The sequence below is a fragment of the Seriola dumerili genome, unplaced genomic scaffold, assembly GCF_002260705.1.
Source record: "Seriola dumerili isolate Sdu_G_001 unplaced genomic scaffold, Sdu_1.0 BDQW01000242.1, whole genome shotgun sequence".
In the NCBI taxonomy this organism is placed as follows: Eukaryota; Metazoa; Chordata; class Actinopteri; order Carangiformes; family Carangidae; genus Seriola; species Seriola dumerili.
The window spans coordinates 66,410-94,219 of NW_019174497.1; the positions used below are offsets into that span (position 1 = coordinate 66,410).

Consider the following 27,810-nt stretch of genomic DNA (forward strand, 5'->3'; position numbering starts at 1 on the left):
GAGTGAATTAGAGTGAATTAGAGTGAATTAGAGTGAATTAGAGTGAATTAGAGTGGGGTTTCCAGCCCAAAAGGAGCCGAGGCAGGCTGCAGAGTCTGGTGTTAATACTCCGTGGGTTCATAGTAATCTCTCACATTACGCATTTGATCCTTACTATAAAAGAAACATTGATTTATTTTGTTGATTTGTAAGCCATGTTTTAACAGTGAGATTTAACTATGGCTGTGTAAATTATAACTTAGTAAATCTACCTCTATAGAAAGGTCTGTCATTGTGGGAACTCAGGTATCCTTTTTTTATTTCATTTAATTCGATTGAGCAAACCTGGGACGCAAACCTCAAAGTACAGCCTCGTCAGAAGAACAAAAAAAAAAGAAAAGAAGAAGGATGTACTTTGTGTCTCTGGTGGTGAACTCTTCACCCAGATCTCATCTGTTACTGTTAATGTTACTTTCCCAGCCACTGCAGAGACCGACGGTGTTCTACTTTGTCCTCTATCTCATGATCAGTCTCGGCTCCATCATCAGAAAGAGTGAGTGCTGGACATGTTACACTCTCCCAGGTGCTTTGATGTAGTGCACCTATAGGGGGTGTCTTCCCCCGCTGACGCTCTGCTCTGTGATGTCAGTTCCTCCATCTCCTCTCTGGTGAGAGAACAGTCACCTGCTGAAGCATGATTGCGTTTAAAGCACGCTTTCATTACATGCTGCCTCTTCAGCGTAGATCCCTGTGCTTCTGATACAACATCTTCAAAATAAAAGAGATGTACAAAGCACCATGCCAGTGTCTGCATACGATTTATATACTCTTAACATGCTAATAATGCATGTCATATGCACATCATATTGTTTAAGTTGATTCCATAAATCTAATTATAAATACACAAATACACGAGATGCAGCATGTGAATATACTTCCACCGCTTCGTTGAGGTTTTGGGGAAAAATTAAATACATATTTTCTATTTTATTTTCATTAATTTCAAACATATAAAAGCAAAACAGCAAGAGAGCAGGATCAATGTAGATGTGTGCAGTGGGGTCCAGAAGTCTGAGACCACTCGCTCACTCGCTGGAATGGGAAGGTGTATTTATATAGTGAGAAAATGATCAAAATAAAGAGGAAGAGTAAAGACAAATAACATTGCAGATAATAAACCGTAATGGAAAAGAAACATGAATACTTAGTTATGGAAGGCTTGCCTGCTACACAGAAGAACAAATAAATACCGTAAATGAATTTCTATACACATAAAAACATAAATTAGGCTCAGTGACAGACAGATAAATAATAAAGGGGGAGTTTCTGCTATATACAGTGCTTCCTCTTGCCTCAAACTTAAATAACAAACATGCAGCAGTTTATAATGCAAATTAGCAGCTGAAGGACCTTTTGTACTTTGCTTCTTAAGTGGAGTGGCATACATAATTCAGACATCCCAGCAGCTTTCAAATGTGTCCTGACTGATTCTTAATCGCAGCATAGACACAGAAAACACAAGCAGATTTTTCACAGTAACAAAACCTATTTTGATAAAGTCTCTGAAAGTTTGTTTTTTACACAGTGTTGAAATGAGTGGAAACCATGAGTTGTCTGCAGGGTGGCAAATACAGATCCAACAATAATGTAAAACAAAGTCTTTGGCCCTGTGAGTCTGGCTCATGTCTGCAGGTATGAAGGGCAACCTGACAGAGAGCCAGAGCTTCAGTACGTTCTGATTTACCTCATTGCGATGAAGACAAATAATCTGCTTTCAATCGACTTCCTGCTGGAGCACAATAATGACCGTCTGCGTGCATGGGCCAGCTCACCTTGTTAGTTCCACTTTCATTTGTTTTTATTGCAGCTATGAAAGCGCACCAGTCATTATAGATGAAGAAGCTTTTGTTGATTATGTAATCACAATCATATTTTGACATGGTTGCATGTCAGCATAAATAGGATGGTAAATTACATAACTATCAGGTGACGAGACTGGCCCACATTTTAGGCTCCATTTATCTTGATTGACAAGATACGTCGAGGTAATTAGCATCTCATGTACTGTACATATTTTGAAAGACCTGACTGCTCTGAGCTTTCTTTTCATTGCTGCCTTTGTTCATGAATGAAGTAAGCCCTGGTTCCCTTTAGGACTTGTTTGAATTATTGATATGGGTAACAATCATTCAAGTGACACTGTATACCTTGTACAATGTCGTCACATCACGTCACAATTTTCCTCCCACGATAAATCCAATCTCTTATTCTGAAAAGATGGATACTGTATATTCAGATGGTTGGAATGAATGTATAAATCAATCTGGATGCAGATTTATGAAAAACTGTCAGACCCTAAAAATCCAGCTGTATGCAAGATTGATTATTGTTCAACTTAACATTGTTTCACAAATGCATTTTGTGTTTGTTAAGGAACAGTTTAATGTAATAACAGATGCTTATGTGTTCTTCCTTTGTCTCTTTCAGTATCTACTCATGAAGAAAACCTTCTCTTCATCGTCATTTTGTACGTCACAGCTGAAATCCCAACATCACACTGTTTCACACAGAAACTGAAAAGTAACATGTTTGAATGTCTTTAATTTTATGCCTGTTTATTTGGACAGGTTTTTTTTTACCTTTGTTTGACACAGTTTGTATGATACTAATGAGACAGTTGTGCTAAGTATTCCTCTGGGAACTCACTGTGATAGAGAGGGAAAACGTAAATAAATTTGTTCGATATTTCCTGACTTTCTTCTGTTTATTTTCCTCTAAATGTGTTAACGATAAAATCTATATTTGTGTTACTATTGTTTATTTGTAGCATATATATTAAGTTTTGTGTTTGTTCAGTTTTTCTCCAGTAGAGGGCAGAATTGTTTTGATAAAATAGTGGCAACTGTGGTTGTCGCGCTCAAAGACATTTCTTTTCCAGTGCTTTGAAATGACAGTGCATGTCTGTAGAAATTTATACTCAAGTCAAATGGACTCTGGTCACACTTGTTTACATGTGCACCTCACACATCATATCACCTCTCACCAGTCCTCTATTAACATACCACAACAAGGCAAATTCTAACTACATGACACAGACTCAGTGGTACCTGTAGAAATCAGGAATTGAGAATGAATGTTTGAGTTTGGCCTCTTTAAACTTTAACTGTACATATTTGATGCCACTGACCCTCAGTACATCAGGTAAGGATCTCAGAGCACTTTTTCAGTGTTGTTAACTCTTCATCATTTCCTTCCCCACATTCTTAAAATAGGTGATTTCTCAGCACTGACAGGTTAAGTTAATGATCAAACCCAGTGATAAGGTTTCCAAGGCAACTGCTTTCAAAACAAATCACATTTCAGAGTGCCTGTGCTAGAGCAACAGCCGAGCATACAAACACTTGTGCATTTTGCTCACTGCAGGTCAAACATTTACATATTCCCTCATATAATAATACATTTTGATTATTGTAGCGGTTGTTTATACAGTATAATATACCCACAGGAGTGCGACTGCATTATCTTGGTGATTTTCTTTGCAGGGACAGCTGGACAAAGAGTGGTCAGTCTAAGCAGCCAGTGACATTGAAACCTGGGCAGTGTTCCACACTGTTGCTCCTCTTTCATTCACCCTGTTGAATCCAACTAGTTTAGACCAGTCACTATACTTTGCTGCACAAAGTGAAACACTGAAGCACTGTGATGTAATCGGCTGTGTATTTCTGATTGCATTTGTAAATCATAAACAGCATTTTTGAAATGTATATTTTTTTGTAATATTTTATTGCCAAACTGTAAATGTTGGTTATGGCACCTGAGGCATCTCATATAAAGTCAGATATCACAAGAAAGGAAAAAATATTTCTGCAAATTATGTTTGCTTTTCTAACTGTTCTCTAGTTTTTGCTTATGTCTTTTGAAATACACCTCTACCTATTCAGCCAATAAAAATACTTCTATCAAGCTGTAAAAGAAAAAAAAAGAAAAGGACAAAACACTTTGGTGGAACTGACCAGAAATCATCTCCACACTAAGGCCATAACGAGATGATTCAACTAGGCCACAGTAGGCTATACAGCTTTATTGTTAGGGGTCATAGCTAGAAAAGGTAGGAAACACTGCCATAAAGTATCTCAAGATTTACAGTAGGCTACCTTATGTTTTACAGCGCAGAGACTGCTGATTGAGTTTGGGATGTTGCTCTATGCACTGCAGGAAGGTGAGCAGCATCACCATCGTGCATCCACACTCTCACCACAAACACTCACACAGACCGACCCACTCTCACAAAAGTGTCCGTGGAGCTCCTCCCCTCTCGGGTTGAGTTACCTGCAGAGTCACGTATCACTCACCTGCTCCCGCGTTGCCTCCACAGCGACTGTGTCTGACAACCTCAACAAACGTCTAGCTGCGTCCTGTGTTGTGCTGTGTTGGACGCCAACCGGGTAGTTTACAGTTTTGGGATCCAAAGGTTGTACCTGACAGCAGGGGATAACACTTATCGATTATTTCCTGTGGAGTTTATTTGTTGATCGGCCGCTGATGACAGGCTGATGCGTCACGCGCTGTTTCGCCCGCGTTTGTCACCTTGAGCATCCCGTCCGGAAAACACCACTGTGAGTTCGTGTGACGATAAACACGCTCTTTTCTTTTCTTTTCTTTTCTTTTCTTTTCTTTTCTTTTCTTTTCTTTTCTTTTCTTTTCTTTTCTTTTCTTTTCTTTTCTTTTCTTTTCTTTTCAGCACATTGCCATAAAAAAAGTTCACCCGTGTCTTCACAGTGAACTCCAACCTACATAAACATGACAAATCTCATCGCAAGGTCCACTCAGTGGCTGTTCTGGAGCTTTCCATTGTGTCATTTGGTCTTCCTGGGCAGATGGAGTTGCTTGGTTACTGTTTTTTGACTTCTCATTCATGTTGGTTTAAAACTTGAGATTGACTAGTTCCATTTATTTATTTATATTGATGATTTATGACAATTTCTTATTCTAATCGTTTTATGTTATTGTGTAAGTGAGTATCAAATGACTCAATGGATAACATTAATGGCAGCAGATATGAAGTGATCATAGACTAACGTTAATGTTGCTACTATACATTTATATTTGATGCAATCCACAACCTTAATTTCAGCATTGAGCTCTGTGGTAAGAGGAATGTGCTTTGATTGGGGTACAACAGGTTGACATGCTGCACATTAACAACCAAAGGAGAAACACTGACTGCTCATTTGAGGTGTCTTAGTCTTTCAGTATGGGTTTTTGTCTTGGCACAAGATTGTTGTTGTCAGTGTGCTGGGAGGGTGAAATGAATGTTATGTGAACAAACAGGAATCATGTGTGTGAAATCTGAGCTGATTTTGTCTTAATGCCCTGAGTCAGCGAATGCGCTCTCCACCCTGAACCTGCACATCCAGAAGAAACCTGTAACATCATCTCCAGCCATCATAAGAATGTAATGTGATTCAGTCAGATAGCTGGATGACTCCAAATACATAAAATCTGATAACTGTTGTCTCTTACAAAATGCTTACTCAGGGGCATGGAGCAAAGGGCACATTGCTCATATCAGAGTGAGCTCATATTTTTTTCTGTCACATTAGCTATACTGTCAATATTGCTCAATTTTAAATAAACAGCCTGTGTTTTGTACAATCAGGCTGAAGTTGTCTAAAAAGAAATGCTGTAAATACTGAGTTTATTCCACCATTGACGGTTCTGTCAGTAGTGATTTATGTTCTCAGCATATGTCCCTGTTTTCTTAAATCCTTTGTTAAAGCTTCAGGTTTGTTTTGGGGCGTGTGTTGTCAGCCAGACACGTTACTGTAGATACTTATTGTGTTGCTGCTGTTGCTATGCTTCCCATGTGGGTCCAAAATATCTTGTGGCATATATGTGGCATTAGATGTGTTTCAGACAAGCTACTATAACTCTGTTATTTTATTGTTGTGAGGTCATATGACATAGATCCATTTGTTTTGTGTGCTTTTCTCATATTGCTGTATCATTTGTGCTGTGTGTTTGCACAGTTACAACAATACAGTAACGTTGCTGTCATTGTCTTTTGTGTGTTGAGACACAAATCCTGGCTGCGTTCATTGGTTTACATTCGGGTTTACATAATGACACACTGTTTATCAGACAGGCGCGGTGTTGTGATGTGGAGATGTTGGTTAGTTTGTGAGGATTTTGGAGCTTCTTGTGTGTGTCTGAAGAGAATTTTTTCAATCCAAAATGACGTTTAAGACGTGAAAAAAAAAACAACAACACAGATGCAGCATGAAGGAATAACACAAAAGTTGTATATCCTCATTCAGTTCAGTGTGAAAATCAAAACAGAGAGATTTTATGAGTAATTTTGAAAATGAGACCAGCTTTACGAGTACGCCTGAGATAATCATCCTGCACACTCTGCGTCTTCTTTTGTCTGTAATTATTGTTCTAATACCCTGTAGTTACCTCTGAATAAATTTGTTATTATTGGACAATAAGCACCTTAGGCTGAGTGGAGGAGAGGTGTGCAGACAAAGGGCCTTTTGCCATTAGGTTGACAACACATGACACCCAGCCTCTCCTGCTCTGGCTTCACCTCCCTCCTGAAACCTGGCATCGGGCCAGAGCTGGAAACAATAGAGTGTAGAGAAGATGACCAGATAGTTAAGGACAGAAAGAGGAAGTCTTTTTGTTTGTGCAGACTTGCTAAAGTAAATACGAACAGTTTTCTTTCCTTATTTGCATTTCTCTGTGAGATTTTGTTGCGGTAGTTTTCGATCACGATGTGGGGGGGGGGGCGTGGACCTACATGTGGCTCTGTGTAAATAAAGTCATACTTTATCATGCACTGACTCCGGCCCAGGTTGTGAAAGCTATTGTTGTGATTCGCCCTGTCTTTGTTTGCAAAAGTTCTGAGGAGATTATCTGTTGAGAGCGATTATGTTTATGATCTGCTGTGAGATAAGCTTGAGTGACCGTACCTGTAACCTATAACTGTCAAACACAGTATTTACCCTGTGCATGTGTAGTGTAGCGCTGCTCCTTATGAAATAACAGATTTGATCTTCAGAGAGGAGGTAGGGCATGTCTTGAGGAAATGGTTGTGTTATAGCTTGGTTAAAAAAGGGACACTGAAATGTTCTTACCTAAGTGACATGAGGTCAGTATTTTATAGATTGGATTGTTCTTTACAAACACTTCAAATGCTTGCTGGAGACACAGGATCCTAACCTCTCGCCACCGGTTAATAATACAAACTGGACTGGTTGCTTAAAGCGATACATGGCTCCTTGGTGTCTAAAAGTCACATAAGGTAAAAGGTGATTATTATATCAAGTATTAGATAGTGTTTAAATATTTAAATAGTATAGTATTTAGTAGTTCACTTTAGCCATTAACTGAGGAATGTTTATTTAATGCGGTAATAAAACCCATAATAGGATTTAAAAGGAAACCATTCTGTTGTGTAACATGACTTTAGGGTCCACAGCTATAGTATATACTGATACTGTATATGTTCAGCCAGTGTGTGCTGTAGACCTGATATATATTACATAACCTTGTCAGTGCGTGCCTTGACAGACACGTCACAGACACGAGTCTCCAGGCTCTGAGGTAAAGGTGTGGGAGAGTTTTGTTCTCTCATTTCCTGCTCACAAGAATCTCTCAGATTTATATTTCATACCTGTCTCCTTCAGAGGCCATGCTAAGGATCAAGTAGTTAGCAGCGCTGGATGTAAAACCCAACCAGATTAAATAATTTGCAGCTATGCAGATATAGTCATCAACAGAGTGGATCTAATTACACAGTGCATATCAGCCTGCTGTCTTCCATTGTCTCAGATCAGTCCCCTGACTACCAGCAGTACAGGCCCAACACCTGCCTCTCCACAGTGGAAGAACAGGCTGTTCGGTAGACGACTCATCAACTTAGCATATTATTTCTACAACCGTTATAAGGTGTCTACAGCTTTTTAAGGTTATACACCGTGGTCCGTGTATTAGAGCTTACATTGAAAAATAAAAGATGCAACAGGTTTTCAAAAGGTCTTTTTAGACTAAATAATGCATGTTTGTTTTGGGTGGAAAATGTTTTACCTCCACCACCAGCCACTTCTCGTTCTGCGTGTCTCACTATCACTTACGCTTTCTTTCCCAGATTCTAATTCTCACTGTTTTTTTTTTTTTTTCAGGTGGATGCCTGAAATCATGAGTGTCCTGGGACCTCAGACGAGGCAAGCCAAGTGAGTATCGTACACCTTCCTGCTTCCCCTACATATCTAGAGAATCACTAACCCAGTATGTGGAAGGTGGTGTGGGTCAGGGACCTCAGGCACAGAGCGTCTCTGTTGAGAGTTGTTTGCTTTGCCTTGGTTCCTGGCTCCAGCCTCCCTCCATGCCCTCCCCCCTCTCTCTCTCTGTCTCTCCCTTTTCCACTCTCCCCCTCTCGCTCCCTGGCTGGTCCATATGCTCAGAATCTCAGGCTAATCTCATCCACTGCTGGCCAGTCTGTTCTCCGTATATCTCTGTGTGACAGTGTGGGAGATTCCGAGGGTTTGTGACACTGACATCCAGAGGTGCAGTGGAGAAGATGAAGGGCGCACAGCGTAACCCTGTCTCCTCTTCTTGTCATTGCAGTGGAGTGGCCAGATCGGACAGCAAGATCAGTGCCAAGGCCCTCTACGGTAAGTGGCTGCATGGAAGTGCGTAGAGGAGTTGGGCCGTTTTTGTCAGTAGGAGTATTTTATTGTTGGCCCGCTTTCAAGACTTTGCCCTAACATGCCTTTATTTAGTTTGCATGAGTCACTACAGTACTACACTATGACTTACAGCTTAGAATTAAGGAGATTGTTAATTCTTACTTGTCAAGGAATAGTTTTACTATTTATTAAGTATGTAGCTTATTCAGGTGTTGTACAAAAACTAGTTAAACTCATGAATGAACCACACTGTTGCACTGGGTGACATTTTCCGTTATTATGATCAACAAGGACACTGTAGTTTATTTTGACACAAACACCGCCCTGTCCTTATTGACCCTGTTTGAGTAATGTTTGCTAAACGATACAAGGCCCCGCTTTTGCAGAGTACTTTCCGTTTTTAAAAAAATGAAACTATGTGTTTAAAAAAATGTGTCTTCAGCAGGAACAAATCTTGAATGGAATACAGTACATAATCCACTTCTTATGCCCTGATATCTCTCCAAACTGTCAATAGTTGAGCTGTGAGCATCAGCACTGTAATTGACTCAAATCACAACAATATTCAATTTGCTATGCAAATGATTCTGCCAGGAAATCCGGCACTCTCGCTCTGCAGCATGTTGCTGCAGCCCCATGGCCTTGCTGCACTATCACAAACACACACACACACACACACACACACAGACACACACACACACACACACTCACACACTCACACACACACACACAGACAGTGATAAAAGGGGGCCAAGGTCCTGCTTAGGGGCCCCGTCGTGCTCAGCCTGCTGACACCTCTGTTAGGCACTGAGGGACATGAGAGGGAGGCTGGGCTCCTAAAGGGAACATGACTGTCTTTGCTTTATAGTCACATTCTCATGCGTGCAGATGCATATTTATGTTTTGCTGTCTTTTTGTGCATATTTTGAATTGAAGGATGTGCTATGGTCATTGTAGTGCTCTATATTGTCAGGCTGCATCACTGAACTGTCATGACTGCGGTGGCTCTCAGTAATACAGTCATGATATGCTTTTACTATTTCAGCAGTTGCATGCTTGTGTTAGGGTGTGTTTGCGTGACTGAAATTAGTTATGTTACATTAGCTGGGAGTGCAGGGTGTGCCTGTTTTTAATGTGTGGTTGGAACAGGGTGGGGATGCCCATGTCTTGCAGGTGAATAAAAGATGCATTGAAAAGTGAAAAGAGGCAGACTCTCACTCAACTCTGGTCCTCCCCTTTGCTGCCTCAGACATTAGCTCAATGGTCCCTACCAGCACCTCCTTCCACACTGCCAACACAGAGGAACATTGTATAGCATGTCGTAGGCCCAGATAGAAACCTGCACCAAGGTATGACAAGACAACCTGCTCTCCTGCATGGCTGCACTGTTCCAAATTTAGAATCGCTTCAAATGACAGATGACGGTATTGCAGGGATGCAGGATGCTCCCAAACTATCTGACTGCGCACCTCGTCGTCTGTGAAACATTTTTGTGCCGTAAATCCAAATATCCACAGGATGCGCCCCCACTCTTGTGATCTCAGTGAAATATCCTACTGTATGCAAGATGAGACTGTGCCGTTTGGTTGGCTCGTTTCATCTTGTGTGGCAGATGGTCACCACCACCTTCTCACTGCAGGATGACACCAGCACGCCTCCATGTCCTCCTGAACCAGAGAGGCAGGAGAGCGGACAATATTGTGCAGCATCCGTAACAGCAGCAGACATTTGGATAGATATGGGTCTGCGGCTTGCTCCTTGCTGAATAAACATGCAGAGGAACAACAGCAACTCAATCTCCCATATGCAAAACTCCCCGTCATTCACGTGTTGAAGGGCAGCAAATAAGTGATGCAAATGACACGCAGTCCTCCCACCCGATCTGTTATCAGCAGCTCGAACTTAAGTAGAGCAGAAAGATGCCACATCAGACTCAACATCCCAGGACTTTGGACTATCAAACAGGCTTTCTTGACTTTCTCACACGGTTTGTGGTTGAGGTTGAGGAGCATGTCTCTGTCAGGTAAAATGTGTTCGGACCGAGTCGAAACTTCCATCTCTTCCTGCTGCGCTGTTTTTCCTTTAACCTTTGTGCATGTGTTTAAAATTCAGTTGAATCTCCATAATGGATTTGAGTACATTAATTCCTTTCAGTCAGCACCATTCCTGAGTATCACTCCTGTTCTTTATGTTTGATTTGGTAAATCAGTGATTTTTGTGGCAACATTTTAAAAAGTCAACAGTACGTCTTTGGCTCGATGCACAAATGCACAATGTAAACCGGTATGAATTTGCTCAACACTAGTTTGAGAGAACAACTCAGTGGGGAATGAGGTTTTTTTGATGTGATAGTTTCTGGCGACACTTCCGTATCCAGATGGTGCCTCGGGGTCAAATCGAAAAAACAAGAAACAAAACAAAACAAAAAACAGGCCATCTTGTTCCAACACAATCGCTTATTGTGTGGGTTATCTGTGGTCGGACTTGTTCAGTCTTTTGATGTCGAGATACAGGATTATATTCTCTTTATTAATCAAAGTGAACTGTAAAAAATAGTTCAGACAGTTGAACACTTTCCTGGCATTGCATCAAAGATCGTTACTGTCTCGGTTTTCGGTTGAGTCAGGGTTCATTGTGTTTAAAGAGCGGTTATTAGGGAGGTCGGGTTGTCTGATTGATCTGGGCCGTGTATTGGTTTGATAATCTGCCAGGCAGCCATGTTCATCACTGGTCATTGACTCTGGAGAGCCCTGAGGATCTGCCCATCTGCCTGCTAAGTGGTTCTTATTGCAAGCTGTCGCAGCGCTTTGAATTGATTGGCATAAACGTCAGTCATTAATAAGACATGTGGAGAGCTCGACTTTCCGAACGACACCTGACGCTTGTGTTTCACCTGTGGGGAACCAAGCAGGAAGGAATCAGCAGAGAGGAAATGGCAGCAACAGGAAAGACAAACGCTTGCGTCATTTGGACAGTGACAGTGGTTGAATGGATATAGTGATCTCTGAAAGTCTTTTTTTTTTTGTTTTCAGTGCTGCTAAATATGGATCAGCCACAGAATTATTAAACATTTACATCACAAAGATTAATAAGAGGATATCAAATAGTGGAAATATTGGAATGTACTGTACGGCTTGGACACATATTTTGTTAAGTGCTATACAAACAGCAGGGCTTTTGTGTCGCAGTCACCCTAAAGCACATAAAGCAAAATGTGTCTCAACGTCTGTATGCTGAGAAAAGCAGAGCTGCAGTCTGTGCGGCATTAAAATGTTGACTCAGTTAGGTGGGGGACAGAAAGAGACTTGATATGAGATCTGGCAGTGGAGTTGATAGGAACATGCTCTCATTTAACCGTAATTGTTACCTGCAGACTATTCACTTGGTAAATAGGTCAATGAGAACACTGGCCCCTGCCAAGAGCGCAGGCAATGAGGTGAACAATGGTGCCGTGAGTGAGTGTCTGGATGTGGATATTAAAAAACTTTAAATGTGTCTAAATCAGATTTTTGATATCTCATACAGGATTTTTGTAACTAAATTCCTGCAAAACTAATGACATTCCCATCAGCCTCGTCTGTACTTTGTGTTTAGTAAAACAAGATGGTGGACATGGTATTCCTCATTATCATACTGCTTATCCATTTATAGTCTCACATTGGGTGAGGGCGGGTTACACCCTGAACAGGTAGCCAGTCTCACATGTAGACACAAACACCCCATTCATGCTCACATTCACACCTATGGGCAGTTTAAAGTCGCCAATCAACCGGACCTGCATGTCTTCGGTCTGTGGGAGGAAGGCCCCAACTGGCATGACCTGCACGATAGGTTGAGATACTGTAACGCTCTTTTTACCTGTCTGAATCAAACTTCTTTGAGCCGTCTCCAAACTGTCCAAAATGCAGCCGCTTGGCTTTTAACCAGAAATAGCAAATAGCAAGAGAAATTAAATAAATTCCGTATCCATTTTAACATACCGGTGCTCACCTTTAGAGCCTTGCACGATCAAACACGCCCATAAATTGCTGACCTCCTCCTCCGAAACCAATCGGTCTACTAAACAAAAATTACTGGCCGTCCCTGGAACCTGCTAGAAAACCTGAGGTGAGCGTGCTTTTCAAGCCGTGGCACCCAAACTATTGAATGCTCTGCCCCTGTCCTTCTGATCCATTCACTCCTGTGACGGCTTCCTTTAGCAGGGGAAAACAGTTTGCCTTGGTTAGTTTGTCTGAATACCTCCTCCATTTTATCTTATTGCTTTTTATTTATTGTATTGCTTTTTATTGTCTTATTTATTTTTCTTGAACTTTTTGCACTTTTTTATGATGTAAAGATCTGTGACTATTGTGATGGCAGATGTGAGGCCTTATGGATATTTTGCTTATCAGTTCATCTGGTTGCCTTTTCACTATCCATTAAGTGTCATTGTTCTTTTAGTGCGCTTCTGTACAGTTACGGTTACAGACTCTCTCTCTCCACTTCCTACACTCATATTTGAATCTAATTCATTTGCCAAAAAAGAAACAAAACATACAATAAACAATTTTAAAGATTAATTTAACTCATAGCATTATTATTATTATTATTATTATTATTATTATTACTTAATTTTCTATTGATTGTGTTTTTGCCACAGTAATTGTGCATTTGAAATCTGATATGGTGACAACCTTACTCTCAGCATTCCACTTCCTGTTTACCGTAATCCCGCTTGCCTCACTACTAAATAGGTTTAATGTGTTGTGACTGTGTTTCAAGTTAACTGTACAGCATTTGTACGAGAGCTGACTGATATGCAAACAAAATCATATCGCGATCATTTTGGCAGATGTTGTGTTTTGTGGTATGAGTCACGATTTCAGTTGTAATGGTCATTTTTGCATTTTCATTTTTACTGAAAAAAAAAAAAATCAAAATGTTGATGATATGATTTTGAGTTGGGTCACGTACCAAACAAGCATGTTCTCTTATGTCTGGAGAACATGAATTGTAGACCGGGGGCATCTCTGTGGCAACACGATTCCTCATTTATGGTATGTTGTGACGCATTTTACCTTTATTAGAAAAAGTGCAGCTCCTGTGATAATGATATTGCACTTGGCCATATTGCAATCGATAATATTCTGATTAAATGTTCAGTCCTAATTTGTACGTAATAGAAGGTTACATGTGATGAATCACAATACAGTGCCACAGATTAGGACGTAAACACGGCGCTGTTCAGAAGTAGCATCACTGACTTTTGACCCCACAGTAAATCTGTGCCTCAGACTGGTCCCTGCTAGGAGCGAGTCTTGCCAACATAGCCTACTATAACGTTGGATTAGGCAAATGAAGTCACAAAGACTCTTTGATATGAGATTTTTAATAATTAACATCTCAGATAGGACTTTCTCCATTACACTTGCCCTCTGGCAGGACACTTTTGGACATAAATTGTGCTAAAAGATTTGAGAGAATACAGTTTGACCTTTGTTTCATTTTTTTGCAAGGAGAAGTGCATTAACATTTAAAGAAAGGCTCATTATTTACTGTCTGTTTGCTGCAGGATTTGTATTTACTTCCTTTCACTTCAAAAATCAACAAAATATGTAATTTGCCCAGGAGTGCCCAATGCTTTGCAAACAACTGTAAGTGGATACCCAACAGTACAGTTGGTAGTGAGGTTGCCCCACATATACACACAGACACACACACACACACACACACACACACACACACACACACACACACACACACACACACACACACACAGAAAAAAAAGTGCACACATTACATGTCTGTGTCACTTCCTTATTGCCCTGCTGATCTTTTCAGCTGGCACATCAGTCGTTCAGTGTTTCATTTCATCTGGTCGCTGCGCTGAAACGTTCAACATGTGGACTTATGGTCAGTGTTACTGCTGCTGCTACATCGTAAAGGATTTACAGTAAAATCACAGACAGGACTCGGTGGTTTCTCAGTTTCTCACTTTGAATATCTTTGTTTTCTTATCAACAGAACAGAGGAAAAAATACTCCAACTCAAATTTTATCATGCATGAGACGTCGCAGTATCACGTCGAGGTAAGATCTTTTCTGTCTCTATGAAAAGTTAAACACGTGTTTTTTTAAATGTGACACTTTATGTACTTTTTTGAAATCAAGCAAAATATATATAAAAATGGAAAGATTGGTAAATCTCACCTCATGTGTAAAAGTATTACAGCTGAGGTAGATGGATCAGTGTGAGAGGCACTACACTTCAGTAAAGTGAAATAAAAAGTTAATGTTTAATAGGTTTTTTTGCAGTAATAAAAAACTCACTATGATTGATTTCAGACTTTTCCATTTTCCTTTTGATTTATTATCATTTTGTATTATCTGAATGTTTATTCAATTTACTGTATTATTATTATTTAGTTGCATATTTATGTACCTGTTCACCAGACTGGTGATAACTGGGAGATAAAGAAAGGCGATAGAGATACCATGAGTTTTTTTTAAAAAGGGACCAGATTGTGTATTTTTAAATGTGTATAAAAATGAGCAGTTAAGATGGAAAATCTAATAACTGGCGACATAATGCAAAAAAGGCTTAAAAAAGAAAAACAATCTTAAACTGGTGCTCTATAAATGGATGGATCTATAGTTTAAACAAGGTCAGTGAATGTGAACAACAAGATAAAAGCAAAGCACGTATTATAAATGTAGTGTAATAAGTGCTTTACTGGTGTTGTTCTTTTGCCCAAAGATAAAAACTGACAGACCACTTAATGTCTTGATAACATCTAATTTACGGGAACACCGCCTTAATAAAGTTGTCACGTCTCTGACAGCAGCAGTGGGAACCTGATGTTTGGAAGATTCAATCAGAGACATGCTTCAGGTTAGGGATGGTGTTGAACTATGTCCCGCGTCTGCGTGGATAGGATTTCTCTAAATGCCTCCCCATTATCACACATGGGCAGGTAAACACAGATAACAGCCACAGTGACAGTGGCGCCACACGCAGACTCATATGTAGCAATACGGCCGTTTTGACATCAGATAAAACAGGGCAGTAATTTAAGATGCTATATAACAAGGGAACATGAAAAATGTTGCATCAGTTGAAATAATTTTGCAATAACAGTTCTAAGAAACAGGCCTGAATGATGATAGAGTCCAGTTAACAGTTACAGTTAAAGGAACAGCTTGACCCTTTGGGACATAAGCTTATTTGCTTTTTTGTCGAGAGTGAGATGAAAACATCGATACCACTGTCATGTCTATATGTTAGCTTAGTTTAACAAAAAGAATAACAAAAAAACAATTTGGAAACCAAATCTGCCCATCATTAAAAGCCACTATTTAACACTCTGCTAAGCTAAGCTAACTGCTGGCTCCACCTTCATCTTGACAGTTAGTGATAGAGGTATAATTTTTCTCATCTCACCCTCAACTCTCAGCATGAAAACAAAAATGTATATTTCCCAAAATGTTGTACTATTACTTTAATACAAACAGTAAATAATGTATATTTCAAATTCCCACCAACAACTTTCCAAAGTAAATCTGTCCTGCTTTCCATACAGACAATGATTTTAGTTCAAACCAGGATCATTTATCAAACTGTTTGTTTCCCCTCAGCATCTCTCCACGTTCATTATGGACAAGACAGAGTCCATTGTCACAGTGGACGATGCCATTAAGAAACTGGTTCTTCTGGATTCAAAGGATAAAATATGGACACAGGAGATGCTCCTCCAGGTCACTGACAATGCGGTCAGACTGCTGGACTGCGACACACAGGTAGCAGCTCCACACCTGCCCACACATCGAGCACTGAACGTGAAATGAAACATCACATTTACAGATTGCTTATAAATTATTTACAGGAGGCCTACATTACAAAGTGGGTGTGTTGATTCATCAAATGAGCGTATTTGCCAGGAAGGAAAGATCTAATGACAGATGCCGTTGTTGCATTATGGGAAGTGCAGGATCCAGTGTTTTAAGAACTCACGGTGCATTGATATTGACCACTTATTTTAATCTGTCTCAAAAGTTCTCCAACTTTTTTTAAGTGGCAAGACTAAACTGCTCAAGTGCCTAAGGGGTAGATGAGAACATTGATAGCGCTCTCATGTCTGTATAGTATGTATAAAATTACAGCCAGCAGCCAGTTAGCCTAGTTTAGCATAAAGACTGGAAGGGGGAAGTTTGTATTATTTTATCTCACTGAGGACTTTGCCAACTCATGTTGTTCCTTCTCCGCCTCCACCTCTTTCGCTCTAACCACTATTGTGTCGTTCTCCTGCAGGAAGAGTTGGAGAACTTTCCTCTCCCCACCATCCACATGTGTCAGACGGTGCTGAATCAGACACGCTACACCTCTGTGCTGCTGCTCGTGTGTCAGGACAAGGAGCAGCACAAACCCGACATCCACTTCTTCCACTGTGACGAGGTGGAGGTGGGTCTCGGTTTGAATTTTACAGGCTTGGCTCAGTTTGCGTCCTTTATTGTCCACACTCGATTGGTTGGCTTTGTCTTTTATGTCATTCATAAATCTAAGGGCCTGTTGTTAGAGTGCTAGGTCAGATTTCAGTGCTGTTCGTGGCTGTGGGTTTGTGTGTATCCTTTTACATTTTTTTTTGTCTTGTTCAGAGATTTTAGCGCATGAGAAGATCTACCACTGAAAGGCAGTAATCCAATAACCACTAAGACGTGACCTCTTTATTGTATAGAATGACTACTAGTAAGTTCAACAGAGGCGTTTACAAGGCACCGCGGATCATCATCGACATTCACTAGAGGATATGAATATAACAACCTTTGGTTCATCGCCATTGTCTTAATTGAAACAATATAATGAAAGTTCTTACTCATCAAAACTGTGATGCAACTGTCATTTGGTGTGAAGGAGGAGCAGAAAGCTTGGCGCGTTCAGAGTCTTTAAGATTCAGGAGAAGAGCTGGATGAACTGATGAATTTTATTTCACCACACACAAGCTTTTCTAGAGCAGACATCACAACACAAACAAACACAGTACGCACGTCATTGCAAACCCTGTCTGTTGCCTGTTTTTTGATGTAATTTAAATAAGTTCACACTGCTGAGAATCCTAACGTAAGTAAGAAGGGTACAACAACAGCAAAAGCGTGGGCCGAGTGCTCTTTATTTTTGGCAGCAGCCAGGGATTTGTGTCGTAGATGATCAAAGACACAATGATTGAAAAACATGAATTTGGCTGTAAGCTTTAAATCCAAATGACAAAGGATCAGAAACAGGACGGAAACCAATTCTCAGCATGAATGCTGTTCATAAACAGAATCTAATTAAAAACTGATATATCCTGTCCTTTCTTCCCCTGCCCTCCTCATTCCAGTCCTCAAAACAGTGATGCCAAAAACTGTGCAACACTGAACACAAATATGTGGCTTAAACTGCACAGAGAGGCATCACTTCTATCACACCTCTCCTCTACCTCTGGAGACATGTCAGATGTAGGCAAGCTTTACAGAAGTGAAGTGTGTAGGATTTTAAACTGCGTCGGACACAAGACGAGCCTGTAGGTGTCTTATCCAGAGCACCTTTCCAGCAATGTTGCATTTGAGACAGCAAAGCTGCAGTTGGAGGCAGGGAGGTGAAAGAACATTTTTCTCTAACTATTGCATATTGCAAACTGCATATTGATGTGTGTAACTCTGTATACACAGTGCACATGTTGAGTCTGCCTCCCTGTGTTTCTCCTCGCTCTCTCCAGGCTGAGATGGTTCACGCAGATGTAGACAGTGCCATTGGAGACAACAAGCATGGAAAGAAAATGAGGCTTCAGACTCTGAAGTGAGAACATTGCTGCTGCAGACTGCAGACACACACACACACACACACACACACACACACACACACACACACACACACACACACACACAGTCTAATGGTGACACTGATCTGTAATCAGTAGTAAGTGAACTCAATGTTAGGGTGCTGAAGGTCTCCTCCTAATCATCCAGGGTGAACCAGGAGAAAATGAAGCGTCACAGAGAAACCATCCTCCCGCCCTCGGCGCCCAAGGGCCCCTCACCTTCTCCGAAGGGACGAGTGGCGGCCACAAGCACACAGGGTGAGTGTGCTCACAAGAATACGCTCTTTACATGCACCGTTCATCAAAATGATGTTCTGTCAGTGGCGGCGTTCCTATGTTTTGTTTTTGTGTGTGTGTGTGTGGATGTAGCTAGACAAGCCCCTGGACAAAATGACACGGAGTCGCATGAAAAGCTGGCCCAGCGCATTGAGAAAGATGTGGTGCGTGTTTGGTTTTTTTTATTTATTTTTATCCATGATGATATTACACAGCTCCTTTCACTGTCTCACGATGCTGTATTCTACATGCTAAACCCCAGGATTTGTCTCCCACAGCAAATCCTCAACTGTGCCCTGGACGACATAGAAATCTTTGTGGCGCAGCTGCAAAAGGCAGCAGAGGCCTTTTCCCAGCTCAACCACCGCAACAAGAGTAAGAAGAATAAGAAGAGAGGACCAGCAGGTCTGTCTCCCTTTCTTCTGATCTGGTGGCACGAATGCAGTGACAATATGTTCATATTGCTCACGTCGCCATGTTTGTGTCTCTTTGTGTCTCTTTGTGTCCTGTGTTGCGGGACATCCACTGATGTATGTGTGGTAGTAGAGGCTGGTTTGGGGTTCTGATAAGCAATACAAATCTCATCACTCAGTTTTAATCACTGATGTAATATTATTACTTCTTATTCACTCCAATAGAGTGCTGATCTGCTGTATTACTCTCCTGTTACACCTACACCTTTGGTGATTGTTCAATGCGCTTCTGTCTGAATTGCATTATTTTTTGTTGTTGTATGTTTTTGTCTGACAAATTTAAAAAGAAGAGTTGATCTTAATTAATCTTTAAAGGAAGTGACACCAAAAGTGTCATCCTAATAATTATTAAGAGAAGTAATAATATTACTGTTGTATTACTGTACAGTGGTGTGATGCTGTGTTCTTACCGTATATCACCACATCTCATTACCTGTGTTGTGAGACATACATGTAACACACACGTGAGTCTAAAAAACAATCTATTGTTGTCTGCGTTCGAGGTCAGGGGAAAACACACGTGCAGTGACTGTTACTTTTACACACATCATTTGGTAATAACAGTGTAAAAGTACCAGAAATGTGTGTTGCCCCTGACTACACAGACAGATGTGCTGAAAATTGATGTATTCTCTATCCAGAGAATCAGTTTCTCAACATTGGGGTCAGAATCCCATGTGCAGTCACTTGTTAGACAAAAGATTTTAAACGTCATGTATTGATTGATATGTTTGTTTTTTTTTAAATATTCCTAATTTAAAAATAAAAGCAGTAGGTATGAGATATATCATACCCTTTACAGTAAGCACAGTGGAACTTCACAACTCCTGAGAATACAATTTAAACGAATATCACACTCAAATTGACGTCACATAACTCTCTGTATTTGGGGTCATGAGAACTACGGGACCTTCTGGGTCGCAGGTTGAGAAACTCAGATGTAGCACATTCTTTCTTGGGCTTTTACTTTCTGTCTAAGGTGAAATTTTCATCTGTGAAGCTGTTTATTAACTAACCATGATTGTGTTGCTAACCTTTGTTTCACCGGAGTCATAAGCTAAAAAGACATAAGATAGTACGAACGAAAAATAACATTTAGGGTTACGACTGTGAACCTTGACCAGAAAGTAAAACCTGTGTCTGTAATGTTTCTGTATGGTAAGCTGGTAACTCAGGAGTCTGTGTGTGGTCATTGTTGCTCTGTTTGTTTACAGAGGGCATGCTGACGCTACGAGCCAAGCCCCCCTCTGAAGCAGAGTTCATTGATAGCCTGCAGAAACTGAAGCTGGCCTTGAACCTCTTGGTGAGATATCACAGCTCCTAACCTCCCCTGTTCTTCCCGTTCATCGTCAGCTGCCTCTCTCCTCATCACCTTCTCACTGTCTGTCTGTCACTGCGCCCCCTGCAGGCCAAACTGAAGAAACACATACAGAATCCAAGTGCGTCTGAGCTGGTTCATTTCCTCTTCGGCCCTCTGGAGCTGGTAAGAGCTAAAAAATCATGTTCAGAACAGGTTTTTATGGATGAGGGCTGTCGTACAAGGCGATGACATCAGCATGAAAACAAGGCGATTTTTTCTGGATGTCAACAGTATAGATCCATGTCACACTAAATAAGTTCTAAATATCATTGGATACCCTCAGTGTTGACGCACAACCACAGGAACATCTGACAACGGTACACTGAACTTTTTTTTTAAAAGCACAGAATCAGAACAGTTTAGTGTTTGCATTGTCGCCATAAAACACTCCTCTTACTGTTTTTTATTTTTGTCTGGCACCACATCCACTGCTGCTCTGCTAATCTCTCACCAGACTGGAGCGACGTGGCTTTCAGCTCTGGCACAGGCGCTGCTGCACTTACATAATGTTGGTTTCCCAAGCCTCAGCGTGCAGCCACACCCCTCGATACTGCTGGTTAGAGACACAGAGCAGTGATTAGGCTCTGTGTTGATATGGTGCTGTAACCTCTGGACACTCTGGATTTGCTTGATAAGGTCGAGATAAAGACGGAGCAGTAATAAGTGTGGCCCCATGGCCATTAGCTGTCCTCGACAATCAGTCTCAGTACACAGCAGCTTCAGCCACATCTGTCTTCAATTTCTAATCGCTTTAAAGTTCAAATGAGACATCATTAGTCTGTGTTTTAGTGGACTGAAATTTGTCAAGCAGTTAACTGTCAATATTTAATCCACAATGTTGCTATTAAAATGTTTGTTTAATAGCTGTTGTTTATCGCTGTTTATTTATTGCTCTCAGGCCTTATACAAAAGTGTCTTGAGATTGAATGGCGGAAATATATTGCTCCCAGTTTTTGTGGCATCAGACATTAAACTGTCGAGTACTGAAATAGATATTTAGATGCTCCCTCTGGATCTTAGTCTTGTTTATTTCTTCTTTGTAGAGAAATATTTTTATATTGCCCAAACCAAAGGGGAAAAGTAGTGGTACTAAAACTCAGGCATCATTGTGTCACCACTGTGTTACATTTACAAAAAAAAAAAACTGCATGTGTCTGTATAGACAAAGCCTCTCTTCTGTGGTGTCACATCAGTATGTCTATGAATGGGTCCACAGGTGCTGCAGAGCTGTGGGAGTCCTGAACTGCCGCGTTCGGTCATCTCTCCTCACCTTTCCAAAGATGCTGTTGAATTCCTGCGGGGACACCTCAGCCCCAAAGAGTTGACCATCTTTGAGCTGCTGGGGGAAGGATGGACCAAACCCAGGTACATGTGTATCAAGGCTGGCTCAGTCTGAACAGATGTGTAGCTTAAAGGTCACCTATTGACGATGCCTTTACTCCTCCTGCTCCTACAGAGCAGAATGGTCCAGGGATCAGTGTGCTCCTCCTTATTACCCGAAGTTTCGTAACGGCTGGGAGCCGCCGATGGAGCTCTTCAGGACAGCCCCATGGGAAACAGAGGGACCCACAGGGCTGGGGTCCCCCAGCAGCCCTGATTATAGGAAACACTCAGCCGAGGATGTAAGGGTTATATATAATGGCTGTAAATGCACTGATCATTACAGACCCCAACCCTTGAAAACATAACACTCTGCCTGTATTTTCAGTTTTATGGAACTCATTCCTCAAGCTCATCAAACGGGTGAGTAATAAAATCCTTCACACACTTTCTCACCAAACAACACAAACACAAAAACAGGTCAAACTGTGATAAAATGTGTCTTAACAGGTCTTATAACGGGAAGACCCACACCCGAAAATATGCCAAAATTCGCTACCACTTTGTAGCGCGGAATGCCAACGAGCTGTCAGTGCTGCAGGATGAAATCCTCGAGGTGAGGAACTGTTTCTTCTTTCTTTGCCCTTCGTGTGAAGCTTAAACCAAATATAGGCGTGGATGTGGTATATGGCAGGGATGAAGCCAGCCCTCTCTAGTTGTCAGCGAAATTCAACATGTCAACTTTGCTGTATGTGATTGTGTCCGGTGTAAACAAGCTGTAAACTGTTAAAGTGAACAGACAGCCCAGGACACAAAGCAATATTGAGTTTAATAGCGGATTTCAGCGCTGCGAAGTGAGATGTGTGCATCGTTTCTCACAGGTGATAGAGGATGACAAACAGTGGTGGAAACTACGGAATCGAAGTGGCCAGGCCGGCTACGTCCCATTTAACATCCTGGACGTGGTGAAGATAGAGGAGCCAGAGGGCAACTACAGTCAGGTGACCTGCCATGCATATTGTTTATCTGCAGTGTATTACCTATTACATTATTACCTGTATTAACATGACATTCTTTGAATAACACCCATAAAACTATGAGTCTATGAGGGTTCTTCTCTGCATGAGTCCTTAAAGGAAAAAATCCACTCTTTTTCTGACAGTTCTTAAAATCACAGCCTTCAGTGTCACATTTTGCATCTCTGAGTATATTCTGCAGCTGCTTGCTTTATTTTTAGCAACTAGTCAAACCAAACAACTTCATGTCATGACAGAAAGTTTCCAGCAGCTACACTGACTTTTGATTACAGAAAATAGTTAACACTCATTTTTGCAATAGTGTTAAATAATTGTTCGGACACCAAGTTCGGACTCAGTGGACCACAATGCAATGCAGCCATGTTCTGTTTTAAATAGATGTTTTTTTTAGTTTTTGATACCTTGAACATACCATATGTGTCGGTATCACTTTCACTCAACTACAGTTATCTCAGCTGCAGAAACTCTGGCATGTTGTCAGGAATGAATTTCGGGAAATGTGGGCAATCACGAACTAAAGTTTATGGTAATGAGACAGGTCAAGGTTTCTTTATCAGAGCTTGTGGATAAATTTGTTTTGCAGAGTAGGAATCACTGCTTCCAGGTTAAAAGTACAGATGATAATTAGGGCACTTGGACAGATAGCTCATTTGCTACAGAGTGTAGGGATCATGATAAAGAGATTTTCTAGAGATAAATAAGTAATCAGATGAATAGAAACACAGATAACAACAAAATTACTTAATTACAAAATGTTATCACAGTAGAGTCGTGTCATCTGAGCTCTGGTTCTAGATCAGTGCAGCCTCTTGTACAAACTCTCTGCTCTTATTGACATTGTGCAGCATTAGCTGCCCTCACTGAAAGCTTGAATTCCTAGAGACACACACTGCGCTCATATACACTGTATGCAGGTTCACCAACGCCCTGCAGCAAGTATTGCATGCAGCTACTCCTCCTGGTCTGAAATACTTTCACACACATACTTGGCTTTTGGCTCCTGGGCAAAAATGTATCAGCCAGAATGAGATGAAAGACAAACCTGTTTTTGGAATAATATCATCTGTGTTTTTTCTCATGAACTTTGTTTGTGTGTGTGTGTGTGTGTGTGTGTGTGTGTGTGTGTGTGTGTGTGTGTGTGTGTGTGTGTGTGTGTGTGTGTGTGTGTGTGTTTTCACGCACTTTTTTTTTGTGTGTGTGTGTGTGTGTGTGTGTGTGTGTGTGTGTGTGTGTGTGTGTGTGTGTGTGTGTGTGTGTGTGTGTGTGTGTGTGCAGCAAGGCTACAGGACGTCACCTCCTGGTTCTGTGAGCCATGGAGACAGTTTCAACATGGGTATACAAAAAGACAAAAGTGAGTGAACACAACAAAGTACAGATGTAGAAGCAGCTTTTACAAGTTGTTGCTCTTGTTCTGACGTCTGCTGCCATCCTGTTTCTGTGCTGCAGTGATGGATGATGTCACCTCTGAGTTATTGATGATGATCACTGCTAACAAAAGCCAGCCACCCGCCAGGAAGTTCCGTGTGGAGCGATCATCTGGCAGCCAAGTACCGCTCGCCTTTGACTCAAACCCAGAGCAGGTGACTGCATGGCTCAGCGCAAAAGGTTTCTCAAAACCGTAAGTCACCCATGACGCTCATCGATCCAGCAAATCAAAATACCTCCTCACACCTTAAAGAGTGACTTAACACCCCTTTGATAAGCTTGTCTTTGCTGATCTCCTGTGGTTCAACCTCTCACCTTGCTGCAGTGATGTACAGGTGCACTCCAGGACACTGTGACATCAGTGCTGGGTGTGGCTACAGGTGCAACAAAGCAAAGAGGCTTTACACTTTCAACCTGTGAGGGCAGCGAAACATTGCTTTTCAGCCTGGTGTTGAGTTACCCTTTAAGTTCTAACTGAAATTTCAGGAAACATTAAAACCTTACCCCGTGTTTCTACATTGTTTATGCAATAATAGATACAGCAGTTGCGGCTGTAGGGATTGCAGTGTCAGTCAGTCTGTCTGCTACTTTAGGTCAGACTGAACTATCTGAACATCTACTTCATAGCTTGTCATAAAAAATTTTGCACAGACCAGGATGGATGGAGAATGAATCCTATAGATTCTGGTGATCCCATGACCATTTGTCATTTATGATTTTGAGTAAAATATCTCAACAACAATGAAATTTGTTGCACATATTCATGTTCCTCTCAGGAAGATTTATCATGAGTTTATTGAATTTTTAAAATTTATGAGCAAATACTTGAAAAACTAATCACATTCCAATCAGCTTCTGCTGTAGTTTGTGTTTAGTGCTATTAAGCAAATGTTAGCATGCTAACACGCTAAACTGAAATGGTGAACAAGGTGCACTGAGTACAATTACAGCCAGGATGACGGTGGACTATTAGTTTTGTTCAAAGATATTTTGTTAATTGAACGCGTTATTATTGAGACTAACAGCAACATGTCCCGACTAATGTGTTGTTTCCAGATGTGTCAACCGTCAACTGTTGTTACTTTTTCTTTCTTTTGTGTCTAGGTTGTTATAGACTTTTTTTATATTTCATAGGATGAAAAAAGCAGGTGTCATCAATCTTTAAGGCTTCCAGAGAACCAGCACATACACTATCATGATACTGGAAAAGACACACCCCAAAAGAATCCAGTTATAAATGTTATTGATTACACCTGTGCATTTCTTGCCTTGTCTTGTCTGCAGGACGGTTGAATGTTTGGGGATCCTGACGGGAGCCCAGCTGTTTTCCCTCAACAAAGAAGAACTGAAGGCGGTGTGTGGAGACGAAGGCAGTCGTGTCTACTGTCAAGTGACTGTACAGAAAACACAGCTAGAGGTTGGTCACACACCTGTCTGTACCTGAACATAAACCCTTTACACACCTTTTTTATTCATGGTTAGACAAAAAAAAATCTAACCCAGAAATGAATACACCTGTAGAAATGTTGAAATCCTTCTATAGAAATGAATGAGACCGCCATGTCTCAACTTAGTCTTTATCTGGGCATGTTAAGACAAGTGAACACACACAGGAATACAAACGCTCGTGTCAGTGTCAGACTGTTAGGGAGTCACACTTTATGATTAATACAAAAAATGGGTGTGTACATGCAGTGATCAGGCCAGAGCTAACTAGGCAGGATTATTTGTCAATTTAACCCTTCTATGTGAATTTCTATATTCATTATAACAAGCATGTACAAACAGAGCAGAATAAATGAAAAACCCCGAAGTGAAGCAAAATGCCTCTATAGCAAGTTATTAGTGTCAAATATACGTGTGTCACATTTGAATTTATATTTGTGGTCTAAAGGAAACTCGTCTACTTTGGTATCTTGGTGCAATCGTTTATCACATTTTTTGGCTGCAGAAATAGATAAAATAATAACTGTGACATTATTAATTACCTGTTGCATTGCCCATATTACTATAAATAACATTAGGATATATGCGAAATTTGGAGTAAATAGAAGGACATGTTTTTATTATGCTGTTTTTCCTTTCATGTGCATCCATTATCCCTGTAGAGACCAAATACTCTACATGTACATTACATTCTCGCTTTTGCACAACATTTAGGTTAATTATACGATGTGATGTCCTTAATCATCTTACATCTGACCAGATCATTTGCTGTGTCTTCCCTTGTTTTAACATGCCCTGATAAAGACTTTGTATTTATTTTATTTATTTAACCAGAAATTATTCTTCGATAATAAAAGTGGCACTCCTTAACCAGCCTGTTGCCTTTACTTTTACAGATTTGAATAGGAAAATTCAATAAAGAGACATTCATCTTCTTTTATTTCCATACAGCAAACCAATGGAGACTCAGAGCTGCAGGAGATCATGAGGCGGAGGCAGGAGAGAATCGACTCAGGCAGCAAAGACTGAAGCTGCCGACCAGCACGACCCATCCAGGCGCTTCTTCTCCTGCTTAAATCAATCTACCGTTAATCATGACCCACAGTAGAACATGCGTTATATGTTGTATACATTTTAATTGTTGTATATTTATTTTGTATCATGCAATGTGTATGTATCCAAGTGTTTTCTCATCTAATTCTTTTGCTTTTGTCTTCATTGTCTCATTAGACTTTTGTCATGAAGAGATGTTTGTGTACGAAAAGAGGAACATATATAATGATGTACAGTTTGGTTTGTGCGGGTGTGTATGTGAGTGTGTGCGAGCATGTATATGCACAACGTGTATGTAACATACATATTTGTATGAGCAGTGTAGTCGATGTGTATGCTCATTGTCATTAATGCAGCTGTTTACTTAATGACCTGGTAAATAAGTAGATCTTAGCTGTTGCTGTATCTAAATCTGTGCCAGAATGTGTGACACGTCTTCTGATATATAGCCAATTATTTTCACATCACTGTTTACAGCTATAGAAAATAATAAACCGTGCTCTGTGATAGTCCTCTGAGCAGATATCAGAAATACAGCACTCATCCTGGTTGGTAACTGGAAATCAGCAGTAGGTCTTAATCTAAATAATCTTGCTGTTTATAATCAGAATTCAGACATTCACCAAACAGAAAGTCACAATTATCATTGTCGATAATAGTGAAATGCTGTCATTAATATGGTTTTTTGCAGCATAAACTGCACTGACACAGGAAAATTAAGTAGTACATACAGGAGAGTACATTGCTCTGCTATGAATAATTAAATGAAGACTTAAACGAAACGATGTAGGGGGTTTGTAAATACTTTGGGACGCAAGAAGATAATCAAAAATAAACTTGGTAAATATTTGATATCACATCTTCTTTTGTACATCATTTTAGTGTTTTTGTCTGGATTAATAATACCAGAGGTGGA

At 40.6% G+C, this 27,810-nt stretch overlaps 1 protein-coding gene across 6 annotated transcripts; it reads left to right on the forward strand.

The window, feature by feature from the left end:
• The first annotated feature begins 4,369 nt into the window (after window positions 1-4,369).
• Window positions 4,370-27,745, forward strand: eps8l2 (EPS8 like 2). 6 transcript variants are annotated; one of them, XM_022756426.1, is made up of 21 exons: window positions 4,370-4,595; window positions 8,166-8,216; window positions 8,611-8,657; window positions 14,681-14,740; window positions 16,286-16,447; window positions 16,959-17,108; window positions 18,403-18,482; window positions 18,653-18,762; window positions 18,874-18,944; window positions 19,059-19,185; window positions 20,468-20,556; window positions 20,662-20,736; window positions 21,830-21,978; window positions 22,070-22,235; window positions 22,322-22,356; window positions 22,444-22,549; window positions 22,815-22,934; window positions 24,246-24,321; window positions 24,417-24,588; window positions 25,680-25,812; window positions 26,793-27,742. In XM_022756426.1, coding segments are annotated over exons 2-21 (2,007 nt in total). In that variant the 5' UTR covers window positions 4,370-4,595; window positions 8,166-8,215; the 3' UTR covers window positions 26,871-27,742. The 6 variants fall into 6 exon arrangements, with proteins under 6 accessions (XP_022612147.1, XP_022612143.1, XP_022612144.1 ...); XM_022756422.1 differs by having other exon boundaries at window positions 14,676-14,740; window positions 18,653-18,944; window positions 26,793-27,745; XM_022756423.1 differs by lacking the exon at window positions 4,370-4,595 and adding an exon at window positions 7,006-7,285 and having other exon boundaries at window positions 14,676-14,740; window positions 18,653-18,944; window positions 26,793-27,745.
• Window positions 27,746-27,810: the final 65 nt, after the last annotated feature.

Coding starts and splice junctions, on each gene's coding strand:
- eps8l2 (XM_022756422.1), top strand. CDS start 8,170: ATGCCTGAAATCATGAGTGTCCTGGGACCTCAGACGAGGCAAGCCAA. Junction 16,448..16,958: donor TGCTGGACTGCGACACACAG/GTAGCAGCTCCA, acceptor GTTCTCCTGCAG/GAAGAGTTGGAGAACTTTCC. Junction 22,236..22,321: donor GGAAACACTCAGCCGAGGAT/GTAAGGGTTATA, acceptor CTGTATTTTCAG/TTTTATGGAACTCATTCCTC.